Source organism: Plectropomus leopardus, chromosome 19 (genome assembly GCF_008729295.1).
Source record: "Plectropomus leopardus isolate mb chromosome 19, YSFRI_Pleo_2.0, whole genome shotgun sequence".
NCBI lineage: Eukaryota > Metazoa > Chordata > Actinopteri > Perciformes > Serranidae > Plectropomus > Plectropomus leopardus.
The window spans coordinates 21318614-21333224 of NC_056481.1; the positions used below are offsets into that span (position 1 = coordinate 21318614).

Below are 14611 nucleotides of genomic sequence, written 5' to 3' on the forward strand. Positions count from 1 at the left end.
AAATGTCCCACAGGCTGCAAAGCACGAAACATGGATCGACCTTATGCAACACTGCAAAAAAGCACATAAGTACTTATGACAGCTTATCAGAGAGGAGAAGAGAGGAAGGGAGGGAGGAGAGGAGAAACACAGGATCTTTCCTACCTTTCCACTCCTCCACTGTGTGCTCTCTCTCATCCAGCTGCTTGTCTGTGATCGCAGGTGGCGGCTGGAAAAAGATAAACACACGTTTTCTGTTTACAGAGCAACAACTTCACACACATCACACTCAAATGAATGATATTCAGCCTCAAACGGAGCACAGTATTTTGTCTTTTTGCTCAATTAAGCACATTTACCCGATGCTTTACAGGGATAGTTCAGCTTTTTTTTTAAGTGGGGTTGTGTTATTAATAGACAGTGTATCACCTACAGTAGATTTACAGCACACACAGAGCTGGGATAAACAACTTCGTAGCCAGCTGTAGGATCGAGTTATCCATCCTCCCCGGAGTCAAAGAGATCTGATTGCATTTACGCAGGGCCAGGGGGGGAAAAAAAACATCTGTGTACAAATCTGCACTTTTCAAGGCTGCACTGTCAGTCCTGACGAGTCATTTCTTTCAGGGCAGACAGGAGGCGCGAGGGAAGAAAGCAACAATCCGCCTCATCTCCCAATCCTCCTGATCACAGGGCCAAATCAATTTGCACTGTCTGAGTCATTTGTTTCCGAGGAAAGCGTGGCTGATTGTCAGCAAACACGTACTGACGACACATTCTGCATGCAGAGCACAAACATTTACATGGGCCAATTCACAAAATGATTGCACCGCTGTTGAACCCGCACATATAACAGGGTCCCTGCAGCTTTAGGCAAGACTTTTTAATACTACTTGGAATTAAGGAAAATTATCTGAAAATGACCCCAAAACATCAAAAGAAATGGCTTAAAATGATGGTAATTTTTAAAAAAAAAATTAATAAGTAATTATGGTGACTTTGAATATAATTCTCTGAAAAAAAAATCCCTTGCTTTTTTGAAAAATCATTCTCTACATCTAAAAATTTCTTGCAATGTGTGGAACATTTCTTACAAAGTTGCTCACTGCCCCCCCCTAATTTGCTTGGGGGTTCAAAGGTTTAAATATTTGTGAAAGATGGCAGCACAAGAAAAGAGATGTCAATCCAGGTTTCAAAGGGTTAAATACCAAATACGATTTCTCTCCGTCACGTTTACATTCCTTGCCTGTTGTTTTTTGAAGAATAAGTCTGCACCTAGTCGATCTGGACCTGAACATTGCGGTCTGAAAATTCCTTTTTCTCTCTGCCATTGTTCTGTCTGATGAATTTTTGGCAACATTTATACGCTGCAACATGAATAAGTGCACTCAGTAAAACTTAATGGGCATTTTTGTGCGTCATTAGTGTAATATCTTTTGTCGATTAGACCTTGAGGCAAGTAGAGAGCGTTTGCAAGTGATGTGCAATTGATGGTGCAATCAGCAGATGCAGAACATTGCTTCTGAGTTTGCCCCTCAATGAGAAGACAAATTGAGTTTTACAGTTTGTAGTCCTAAGATGGAGTTTTTATATATTAACAAATCATTTAAAAGCTTTTCCTTTGTATGTGATGTACTTGTGTGCACGTAGTTCTAAATTCTTTATATAATAAATAAGGATGATTTTTTAATCAAACTTTAGTGTCAGGGTTCTCACACTTTTTTACCGACAATTTTTAAAAAAAAATTTCGTACTCGTCTTTTTTTCTGGCTCCACTTGCCAGACGTTTTTTCCCCAAACATATCAGATTCAAACTCGATTCTGAAATAGAATCGAGTAGAATAGAAATAAATGGGAACGGGAGGAGACAATGCAGAAATGTACGTGATGCTCAACAAAACATCAAATTGACGCATATCAGAGCTCAAAAAACTTAATTCCCTGTTATGTTACACTACGTGGAAGGTTATCCACAGAAGATTACCATAACAATTTCATTACACACAACAAAATTCTATGACTTTTCCAAAGTTTTTGACAACTTTTTTTACTAATTCCATGACTTTCCCTGGTTTTCTGTAACTATGGTAACCCTGTAGTGTTGTTTATTTAGTCATGATTTCACAATTTAATCAAAAACTCACTTGAAACCGAATATTCAGATGTTCAATAAAAAAGAAAACCATGTATTACCCATTAGTGAATTCTTACCGCCTCCACTTCAGTCGGGTCGTACCACACATTGATATAGGGGTGCTGCAGAGCCTCGTCCACAGAGATCCGCTTCGACGCGTCTATTACCAGCATCTTGGATAGTAGGTCTCGGGCTTGGCTCGCTGACAAGAAATTGTGGCAGAATATGAGAAAATAGTAAATATTAACCTTTTAACTGACCAGTATCCTCCTGAAAATACCTTCCATATGAGACTGTCTTTCTAATGTGATGAATACTTGACAGAAGAAGGATGTTAAAGCTGAACACAATGTAGAACATGACCATTGAAATTATCACTTTTATATTAATTAATCAACCTGTATTATGTAAAAAGCCTTCATGGTGGATGAAAAATCCCAAAACATAGAATTTTTTTGATGAATTTCAGTAAAAACCGTTACTATTTACGATGTGTCTCTGTTGTTGTCTCTGTATTTGGGTTTGTAGGACATCCACATTGATTATAATATGTTCTAACTGAAAGCCTCGTCGGCGTGCGCTATCAAAGAGCTATATGTGAACATCCAACACATGCAGCTTAACAGGAGAACTTCAGGGGAATACACTGCTGTCACATATTCCTGCCTCCGTAAATTAATGAGGACAGAAAAAGGATTTTTTTTTTCTCCACTCGCTGCGAGAGTTCCTGTCAACTTCTCTCCATTTACACATGAAGACACGCTTGAGGTAAATTCCTCTTCACAGTAAACAACTCGGTCCTGAAGTGTCAGCTTCTGTAATAAGTGCTTAATCTCAGGCAGCTGCTAAAAATTGATTTGTCACTCGGGTTTTGCCGTCAGCAGATGTTTATTTGGATGCAAACAGTCAAAAGTGATCTTATATGGAGGAAAACATCATCTTTGAGCTTTGCACGGCCACCATGGAACAGTTAAATTAATCTTTCGGTGACAAAAACAGCCATTTAAAAAGTCACCACAATAAATTCCACATTAGCAAAAAAAAAAAAACAACAACTTTAAAAAGTCTTTTGTTCAAATTTCAAGCAGTTAAAGTGGAGCACATTGTGGCATAAAACTCTCAAGAACGCTGATTGCCTCATTATTCCCTGCACCTTCTGGCTTGTGATAAAACAGCAATTTACATTTTACAAATTGTTCCCCTTCAGGCTGGACTGCACCAGTAAACCAAAAGGTTTTAACTCTTAGCAGGCACGAGATTTAAAACCTCACACTGATTTTCACATGCGTCAATAATCCTTTACAAGATGATTTTGTGGGCATTGACCCTCTGAGGCCCACATAGACACGTATTTGTATTTTTGTCAGGGATGGAAGAGCGTCTTAAATGGGAGTTTACAGGTCAACAATATACGACACATTCAAGCTGAAAGCTGAGAGAAACAAACAAATCTTTACCTTTCAGCTTGTTGTGTTCAGAGTCAGCCGGGAACAGGACGTCGGGGAAGAGCTTCTCAAAGCTGTAGCCCGCATACCGTGGCCTGTTCTCCACGTAGGTCCTCACCGACTGGTTGAGCTTCATCAGGAACTCCTGAGACGGCGTCCCTAGTTGCTCAATCACCTTATTCCACTGGTCGATATCTTAAGGTTGCAGTATTAAGAAAAGCACTCGGCTGGGTTTGGACAAAAGGAGCGGCCGCTCCAGAGGCAGGGCGCTTCATTTCGAGTCACTGATGAATAATAAAGGAGAGCCATCTGCAGCTACTACTACTCAAAATGTGTTGTTCTGGCCTGGATATGTTCCTGAAATACTTGTATAACTGCAGCTGTGCTGGAAAATGAAATGCAAACACTGCCACTGGACAAGGGATGTAGAAAACTGCTAAAAAAGTGAGAGTGTTATTGGATAAACTCTGGGAAATGTCTTAACACAAAAATAAATATTCAAAAGGTTTGGTGCAAGGGTTCTTGGCAGTTTTACTTATGAGGAAAATATTTAAATCCAGTAAATACCGCTGGAAACCAGCCAGGAAGGACTGAGTTAGATGAGACGGATGATGCTCACCTCAAGTGATCCAGATGCTGGAAATGTTCCTTTTGTTCATGAGGACAAAAACACAGATGTAACGTGTACAGATCTACCTGAGGGACACATACAGACATGCCTTGTTCACATCTTTGCTCATCTTTAACACTGAATGAGCAACAAGGGGGAAAAGCTTGGTTCAAGAACTCTGATGATTGTCCATAACTGATTTTGGAGACCCGATTACACCGATTACATTTTCCAAGAAAAAAAGAAGTCAATGATGTTTAATATCTTTAGACCACTGTATTAAGTTTCTGCTAATGCTAACCAAACATTACTACGTCTGTAACTTTGTCACCGGAAATGTCGTGTTTGTCACTGAGATCAGCACTAACTCTATCGTTAATTAAAAATGCACCTGCAGAACAAGATCATGAAAAAGCTTCTGTTATTGTTTTTGTAGAACATTATGATGTTACATTGAAGATGACCTTTTGGATATAAAATATCATCACTTCATCATTTTATCCTAGCAGACATTTTTGTGAATTTTGCCATAATTAGTGCTTCTTGAGTGATGGCCCAAACCATGTTTTGTCAGGTCACAGTGACCTTGACCTTTAACCACCAAGTTCATTAAGTCCAAATGAACGTTTTTGCCAAATTAAAAAAAAAAAAACTCCCTAAAAGTGTTCTTGAGATATCACGATTCTCCTCATTTGAGTCCATGCAGACACAAACATTTTTGTCAACGTTTTCTTCACATATCGCAAATGTGCGTAAGGCAAACACAGTTACATTGACTTTTGACCGCCAAATTTTAATCTGTTTAACCTTGAGTCCAAGCGGACATTTTTTTGTCAATTTTGAGGAAATTTCCTGAAGAGATTCTTGAAATATCACATTTATAAGAATGAGACAGGTGCAAGATCGCAGTGACCTTTTGACCTTTAACCATCGACCACTAACTTTTAATCTGTTTATTGTTAAATCCAAAAGGGCATTTGTGCCAATTTTGAGGAAACTTCATAAAGGCATTCTTGATGAATTGTATTTATGAGAATGAATTATCATTTCATCACTGAGTCCGATTGGACGTTTATGTCTCTTGAGATAGCACGTTCATGACAATCGGATGGATGGACGGACAACGAACGGACAAACCAAAATCATTACGCCTCTGGCTACCAGCGCAGAGGCATAAAAAATAAAAAATATTTTGACATGTTATAGGAGGGAAACCACAGGTGTGATGAGCAAACCCCAGCATTGTGCTTCTTCACTGGCGTTACTGATAACACCTGTGCTTCACCTGCTATGACTCGAACTGTCTGCCGTTAAAAAAGGTTTATTGCTCTTTATTTGTCAGTGAAATAAACATAAAGACTGATTCATTAAAAGGCGCCGTAGCTCGGCAGCTTTTCCACCATTGTGTGAAAAGATATGAACAAGATGTCAGACAAAAGGATGAGAGGCGAGACGGCATCTCGGGGTTTGGATGGAGGCTCAACTTAAGGATACGATCGGTGCCTGGAAACAACACACTACCCCGGACCATTTCAGCCATGATGCAGCCAACAGACCAGACATCAACTGAAAAATGAAATGACAACCACCAAATTAGCATGCAGGACTGGAAAACAAAACAGAAAAACAACCCTGACAACAGAAAAAAAAATCAAAAGAACAGAAGGGAAAATAATAAAAAACAAAAACAATGATGAGGTGCCGGTGATGTGTGTGATACAAGACAAAATGAACTGCATGCAGTTGGGTGCACTCTCAAACCTGGTCAGCGTCCCACAAAGCTCAATCATTATCATTCTTGTTTTGGAAAGCTTTTACTGAATGTACAGCAAATTTCTGCACTAATCAAAGAATTCATGTTTAAGATCGTTTCTGCTTCAGGTTCACTGTACCGTGAATCACGAGCTTTTAAAGTGAGACACTGACTGTCAAGGTCCTCTGAAAATGTTTTTTCTTTTGCAGAAATGCATTTTAACATCCTCAGTTCCTCACTGCAGTTCATGTTTACTTTTTTAAACCTGAGCAAATTGGCTTCATTTATTTAAAAAAACACGGGGAGAAGACAACTGAAGAAATGACCCACAAATTAGCAATACATTAGTAAGAAACAGCAGAAAAGTGCCTGAAAATTAGCGCAAAGAGGGGTAGTTTAAGAAAAAATGTGGAAATGACTGAAAAAAAGGCTTAAAAATTGCAATAATTCTGTAAAATACTTAATATTATTTATATTATTATTATATTAATATATATTTATCTATATATATCTAATATACAGTGCCTTGCGAAAGTATTCGGCCCCCTTGAACCTTTCAACCTTTCACCACATTTCAGGCTTCAAACATAAAGAAATAAAATTTTAATTTTTTGTCAAGAATCAACAACAAGTGGGACACAATCGTGAAGTGGAACGAAATTTATTGGATAATTTAAACTTTTTTAACAAATAAAAAACTGAAAAGTGGGGCGTGCAATATTATTCGGCCCCTTTACTTTCAATGCAGCAAACTCACTCCAGAAGTTCAGTGAGGATCTCTGAATGATCCAATGTTGTCCTAAATGACTGATGATGATAAATAGAATCCACCTGTGTGTATATCAAGTCTCCGTATAAATGCACCTGCTCTGTGATAGTCTCAGGGTTCTGTTTAAAGCGCAGAGAGCATCATGAAGACCAAGGAACACACCAGGCAGGTCCGAGATACTGTTGTGGAGGAGTTTAAAGCCGGATTTGGATACAAAAAGATTTCCAAGCTTTAAACATCTCAAGGAGCACTGTGCAAGCAATCATATTGAAATGGAAGGAGTATCAGACCACTGCAAATCTACCAAGACCCGGCCGTCCCTCCAAACTTTCATCTCAAACAAGGAGAAAACTGATCAGAGATGCAGCCAAGAGGCCCATGATCACTCTGGATGAACTGCAGAGATCTACAGCTGAGGTAGGAGAGTCTGTCCATAGGACAACAATCAGTCGTACACTGCACAAATCTGGCCTTTATGGAAGAGTGGCAAGAAGAAAGCCATTTCTCAAAGATATCCATAAAAAGTCTCGTTTAAAGTTTGCCACAAGCCACCTGGGAGACACACCAAACATGTGGAAGAAGGTGCTCTGGTCAGATGAAACCAAAATCGAACTTTTTGGCCACAATGCAAAACGATATGTTTGGCGTAAAAGCAATACAGCTCATCACCCTGAACACACCATCCCCACTGTCAAACATGGTGGTGGCAGCATCATGGTTTGGGCCTGCTTTTCTTCAGCAGGGACAGGGAAGATGGTTAAAATTGACGGGAAGATGGATGGAGCCAAATACAGGACCATTCTGGAAGAAAACCCTGTTGGAGTCTGCACAAGACCTGAGACTGGGACGGAGATTTATCTTCCAACAGGACAATGATCCAAAACATAAAGCCAAATCTACAATGGAATGGTTCACAAATAAACGTATCCAGGTGTTAGAATGGCCAAGTCAAAGTCCAGACCTGAATCCAATCGAGAATCTGTGGGAAAGAGCTGAAGACTGCTGTTCACAAACGCTCTCCATCCAACCTCACTGAGCTCGAGCTGTTTTGCAAGGAAGAATGGGCAAGAATTTCAGTCTCTCGATGTGCAAAACTGATAGAAACATACCCAAGCGACTTGCAGCTGTAATTGGAGCAAAAGGTGGCGCTACAAAGTATTAACGCAAGGGGGCCAAATAATATTGCACGCCCCACTTTTCAGTTTTTTATTTGTTAAAAAAGTTTAAATTACTCAATAAATTTCATTCCACTTCACGATTGTGTCCCACTTGTTGTTGTTTCTTGACAAAAAATTTAAATTTTGATATCTTTATGTTTGAAGCCTGAAATGTGGCGAAAGGTTGCAAGGTTCAAGGGGGCCGAATACTTTCGCAAGGCACTGTATATTTTATTTAAGTGATTTTTAAAAAAAAATCATTTAATAATTGATTTTACCTTTTATATCTTACCTCTTTTCTCCTTTTATTGTAAATTTGTATCATTTATTATGTTTTTTATATTTTAATGCTCTGTAAAGCACTTTTAATTGCTGTAAGTGCTATAAAAATAAAGCCTAATATAAATAATTTTGATGATAAAAAACATAGTGAAATACAGTTCTCTGGACATTTTTCCCTGATTTTTTTTTTTTTAAATAATATTCTACTGTCATTATTTTGAGATAGTTACTCATTACTTTGTGATTCTGTAAGATTTCTCATTAATTTGAAGAGGTTTCTTTTTATTGAGATACCATGTCATTATTCTGAAAAAGTTTCTCATTATTTTTATTTTCTCATTATTTACTTTACTTTCAGGAAATCTCTCATTACTTTAAAAATGGTATCTCATTATTTTGAGGAAGGTTCTCATGATTATGAACAAGTATGTCATTATTTTCAGATACTATGTCATTAATTTGAAAACAGCCTCATTATTTTGACAAATTTTCTGATTTATAAAAAGTTCTCATGATTTTGAGATACTGGGTAGTTATTTCAGCAGGCTTTCTCATAGTAATGACATACACGATATTTTCAGTTTCACCTCTCTGGCAAAAAATGGGCTTCCACAGTCACAAGCATTAATGGTAATATAAGATTAAATATTTCATTTACATAAATCCTTTCCACAAAAAAATCCACTTATCTCTTGCCATTTATGGGACATTTCTTGTCAAGTTACTCATTGCCCTCCCCTTCCAAGTTTTCAAAATAAATCACAGTTTGCTCAGGATTCAAAGGTTTAAATACCTGTAAAGGTGTGTGAATGCAGCACAAGAAAAGTGGTTCCATCCATGTTTGGAAGACTTAAACTGAAACATTCTGACCGATAAAGCTAGAAATGATCATTGTTGCGCTATGTTGTCATACACACACACACACACGTGTGCAATTGCAAATCCAAAGTCTTTCTTTAACAAACTCCAATTTATTTTGTATTAGACTGCTGCATTAACAAAGACATGTGAGGCACTTTGAGGATATATGGAGGTGCTTCATGCAGTTAAGGTTTCGGTGTTGGAAGAGCAAACTATTAAATTCTATTTCAGGTTTTTCGTGTGACTGTCGTGGTGCTTGAAGCAACAGTGCTTCTGCAGAGGTGAGTGAGTGCATCTGTAGGAACAGCAGGTGGGTGGTTGCAAGTCGAGGTGTCAGGCAAATCCGAGAAATAGAATGTCTATAGCTGCTCTCGGGTTATCGCCTTCGTGCGATCTGTTTGATGAAAAGAAATGGTTTGAAGAGACGAGAAAGATGTTTTGTGTGCTGTGTTATGCTTCAGAAGAAATGCCAGACACTGCTGCAAGCAGCTCAAGGATACAATCCCTTCCTGGAAAAAGGATTTTGTGGCGAACCATTTCTGCCATAATGCAGCCCACAGCCCAAATATCCACTACATATGTGCAGCATAGAAGGAGGGAGAAGAGAATAAGCAAAAAAAAAAATTCAACAAGTCAGCAGGAAAAATTAGGGTCAGTGTTTTTGGTCGAGAGTATTAGTATTAAAGAGAAACTCTGGTATTTTTCAACCTGGACCCAATTTTTTCATGTTTTTGTGTCTGAGAGATTAATTAGAACAACAGTTTTTGAATTGGTCCAGAATTGAGACAAAGAGCTGCATTAAATTAACATCTTCTGAATATACTTGTTTTTACCACTGATGGGAAATAAAACATTTTTCTTAACATTTATTTTGATGCAGTTGGTTTGTTATTGTGTTCAGGCCACATCATGAAAGCGCGAATATCACGCTGTAATGCCGCCTAGCACTTCCGTATAAAAGGTACCATCACAGAGTCAGTGTACAGAGTTGTCTCGCCTTTAAGCCACCATAGGACGTAGTAACCGTGCCGAAACTGTGTCTGTAAAACAGGACAGCCAGCAGGTCGGGTGTGATGTTTTGACGATGTTTGCTACTCATTGCAGCAGATTTAAAGAGCAGCTAGCAGCAGTTAGCAGCTAACTCAAAGAAGAAGAATAGCGGCCAAAAACACAAACTGGATAAACAATGAGGTCCAAGAGCTCCTGACCGTACGAGCCGAGGACGAGATCAGCCGCTGTATAACAGAGATGGTAAACTATTATTATTTTTTTTGGGCTTTTCTTGCCTTTAATGGACAGGACAGTTTTAACGTGAAAGGGGGAAGGAGAGAGGGGGCGACATGCAGCAAAGGGTCGAGGCCGGAACTGAACCCGTGGACGCTGCAGCGAGGGTTCAGCCTCTGTATATGAGGTGCCGCTCTATCCACTGAGCCACCAGGCACCCCAAGAGATGGTACATGATTGTTGACATGTTGTGTCACTGCTATAGTTAATAACGCGCTGTAGACGTGTATCTTCTATATGACTAGAGGCTGACGCTGTGGTGTTTAAACGTAACGCCTGTCATGCCTTTTTTGCTTCCGCAGAGCCAGCATGCTGTCCAAAATCACACACTGGAGTGGCATGATGTCATCACTGATTTGTATTGTGTAAAACTGCAAAGGCGGAGCAAAGAAAGGACTTTGTAGCGATTCTATGGCACAACCTCTGTGTAAAAAGGGATAATAACAAACAGACCTGATCGAGGAAAAAATAAAGAAAAATGTTTTGTTTCTCTGTATGGACAATTTCCACAATGATGTCAGACCCTTAATATAAAAATCTGAGCCTGTCAGTGACAAAAACAATTAAAAGTGATCGCAAATTGACAGCGCAAAAATGTCCTGAGTGAATACATTGCAGTCAGTTTTGAGGCTCCAGGCTGCAGCTCTCTCACTCAATTTCAAAATTTGCTGTTCCCATTAGTCGCTTAGACACAAAAACATGGGAAAATAGGGTCCAGGTTGAAAAATACTGAAGTTTCCCTTTAACAAGATTCTCCCGTGTTTAGCTATTACAGAGCATTATTGCTCTGTATCCAGCTCATGTACCTGTGACGAAGAGTTCTTTCAAAATCCAAAAATCTGAATTTGCCATACTGACTACTATAAATTTGATTTCACACCTAAGAGACGAACTATCTGCTCGTGTAATGGAGCCCCAGTCCCGTCTCTATCAAAGGAACGATTCAACATGTTGGGAAATGTGCTTTTTAGCTTTCTTGTGAAGAATTTGACGTGAGAGTTGATACCAACAACAACTTCAGTCTTAGTACAGATTAAAGTAGAAATGCCGCCACACGGCTGTATGCCACCGCGCACCAGTCAAATTGTACTTACGGTTTACATCCATGTCTGTGAAAACACGGATGCTTCACACACAGAATATCTACACAATTGTGAAGAAAAATCTCTGTGATTTGTAATCACTTGAAATTGCTATACCTGTCCTGTCTTCACGAATAAAAACAGTTGAAAAAAAAAAGAAGAGAAGAAATTCTCAGCTGTTGCTGAGTGTGTTCACAAGTATGTGCCGGAGGGCTGGATCTGAAGTCATAATGCCTCTAGCCTTGTCTATCCTCGGCACGGTGGCGTAAAAACAGGATATAATGTGCTAATTTGTGAACTTTAAAGGTGTCCATATGAGGAGTTTGATACCTTTGGACTTAGCCAGGCTAGCAGTTTCTCTCTGCTACCTTTATGCTAAGCTAAGCTAACCATGGTATCAATATTTCACACCAACACATGACAAAGAAGCACATTTCTCAATGTTAAACTGTTCTGTTGAGACCATCTTGCACAAACTGTGATACGTTCCAAGCAGGAGCACCGAGTGAAACTGCAAAAGCATGCACAAGGTCCTGTATTCATCCTGGCGTCTTTAAGCCAGGCTGTGCGGAGCTCAGGACAGGCAACCTCTTAATAAAACATCAAACGCATGCTAAAGCACTGCTGGGAACTGGAGTCCCTACACAGGAAGTTTCCCACAAAGCACTGATGCCCAACATGCCAACTTCCCCCCCCTAGTGTGACCTTTACAGGAACAGGGAATGTGTGTTTGTGTGTGTGTGTGTTTGGGAGGTGGTGTTCAAAAACATCCCAGGGGGGAGGGCCATGCAGCAGGCCAGGCAGCAGCTCAGGAGCTCCTCATTGGCCAGTTGCTGTCAGGAAGCTGCTTTCCTCCACTCACCGTTGGCCTGGTAGCCCATACCCAGGATGACCTCGGGGGCGCGGTAGTAGCGGGTGACCACGTAGGGTGTCATGAGAAGGCCAGTGGCGGCTGTCCTGGCCAGGCCAAAGTCCAGGATCTTCAGTGTGCAGTCAGATTTCACCACGATGTTGCTAGGCTTCAAGTCCTGAACAGAAAACAAAAGCCGTCAGCAAACAGTCAGTTTCACCTTCGATCAGAGAAATCATTTCTCCACGTTTGCCAAATCCTCCCGTGGTTTTTCCTCAGGCAGAAATAACAAAGACATCAATTTTTGTGTGTGTGTGTGGAAACAAATTCTATATATGGTAAACACTGTAACTGGTGCACTTGGATTTTGGAGGACACCATCCTTCATTCTTGTACAATATGAAAAACATGAGATATTATATCACAGTAAACTCAGAGTGTTTTGTTTGGCCTCACTTGTACATTTATCCTTATTTAGCTGTTCTCTGTTTATCAGTGCTGCATTATTTTCTGCAACGCTTCATGACAATCGCCCAACACCAACAGGAGGAAACTCCACTCTCTTCCCCGAATCCTCTGACTGAACGTACTGTGTATGCATATGTTTGTACATCTGTTTATTTTTCTAATTATATATTTTGTTTCGCTTGGTTTCTTGCTTTTTATTTATTTATAATTATTTATTTACCTATTTATTTTTTCATCTTTTTATTTGTCTGTATCATTTTTATCATTTGTATGCTGCATTTTTCCTTGAATCTTTCAGATATATTGTTGTTTTTTTTTAACTGTGCCAGGGAAACAAAGAAATTTAATTAGAAAACTAGAATTGCCACCTTGCTCTTGTTTTATGTCATTGTTATTATTAATAAAGTTTTGCAGATGGGTGTTATATGACACATTAGAAGCCCACGCTGTTGTGTTAAACGTCACACCTTTCATGCCTTGTTAGCTTCCACAACATCAGCATGCTGTCTAAAATCACACACTGGAGCGACATGACACTATTTCTTGGTTCTGTGTAAAGATGCAAACGTAAAGGAGGGACTTCACAACGGCTCTATAGCGCCATCTTTGCGTAAAAAGGCTGATGAGTTTATTGGGTCTTTTAGTCCTGACTGCATCCTGGAGGAGATCTTTATTCATCCCAAAAGAGCAGGACGTTAATAGTTTCAAGCCCTGTTTTTAGCCTGCCCAAAATGGACGTGACAAAATGGAAAACATCGGCCACTGCCATCGGTGAATATCATCGTATTTTCCGATAGGCCGATGGCAGTCAACAAAGTGAATAATCTTCACATTCATGGTATTTAGCTAAGACTGTAATTGTCGTCTCCTTTCAAGCATCTTCACTCTGTGCTGACAAAGACCTCTGGAAACCAGCAGTCTTTGACTTCTTCTGAAGGTAATCCCAACAAACTAAACTGCCACTGTTGTCGTGTCATAAGCGACACTCCGTGCCTGTAACTGTGATTTTCTGATGGCCATCTGCCAGTTAATTTATTACTACAACTCAACTGACAGCCGTGACACTTTCATGTTGACAGGTTGGTATTCAGCATGATTTACAACAGACTGGATACTTCATCAGAAAGTGAGAGCAATCACTGTTGTCTTTATTTTGATCACTTCTTCCTGGTTTGATGATTATGCAGAGACGACGACAACACCTGCCGTCAAAAAGCCCAAAAATGTCCAGAGGGAAGCTCACTAACCAACCAAAAAACCCTTCTTTCTTGACAATGAGACATCAAGCAGCAGGCTGCAGCTCGGTCGATAGTGCTTGACTGCCTTGATGTGTAGGAAAATGTATTCTAGATGGAGTGCTTAGCAACCCAGAGCATCTCACAAGGGACTGAAGAGCGCTCATCACAGAGACAGAGCCCACGAGAACAAGAGAGCTAAATCTTTGGCGATCCATGACTCATATTGCATCTGTTCACCTTCTGAGAGCTTTGCGTGCGGATGCGAGCGGCGCTGGTTAGCTCCGCCTGTGGCTCAATTAGTTCTGGCTGGCGGAGCAAAGAGGAGCTCTGCTGATCTACTGCTGTGTCTCTCACTGAGGGTGATTGACAGAGTGCCGACCGAGTGCCGTCAGAGTGTGTGTGTGTGTGTGTGTGTGTGTGTGTGTGTGTGTGTGCATATACAAGTGTCTTGTTGTATATTGCTGCTGGTGCTTCAGGGTGTGTCGTTTGTGTCTGTTGTTTCCCTTTAAACACGCACCTGAGTGTATACTTGTGTGTGTGTTTTACATCAGCATCAGTGATATTCAATTAATGGCCAGCAAGCCAAATTTGGCCCCTGATAGGGTGCCTGGTGGCCCCTCAACCATTTTTTAAATTCACAATAAAGATAGAGGAATTGACACTTGGAATTGTTTTTGTAGTTTGACTACATATGTGCCA

At 39.9% G+C, this 14611-nt stretch overlaps 1 protein-coding gene across 1 annotated transcript in view; it reads right to left on the reverse strand.

The window, feature by feature from the left end:
- The window catches only part of mapk8b (mitogen-activated protein kinase 8b), a 39722-nt gene that overhangs the window by 9166 nt on the left and 15945 nt on the right, over window positions 1–14611 (reverse strand). The window contains 5 exon segments of the mRNA XM_042507940.1: window positions 145–208; window positions 2191–2315; window positions 3571–3753; window positions 5663–5734; window positions 12219–12384. Of these exon segments, the coding sequence (XP_042363874.1) occupies window positions 145–208; window positions 2191–2315; window positions 3571–3753; window positions 5663–5734; window positions 12219–12384 (610 nt within the window).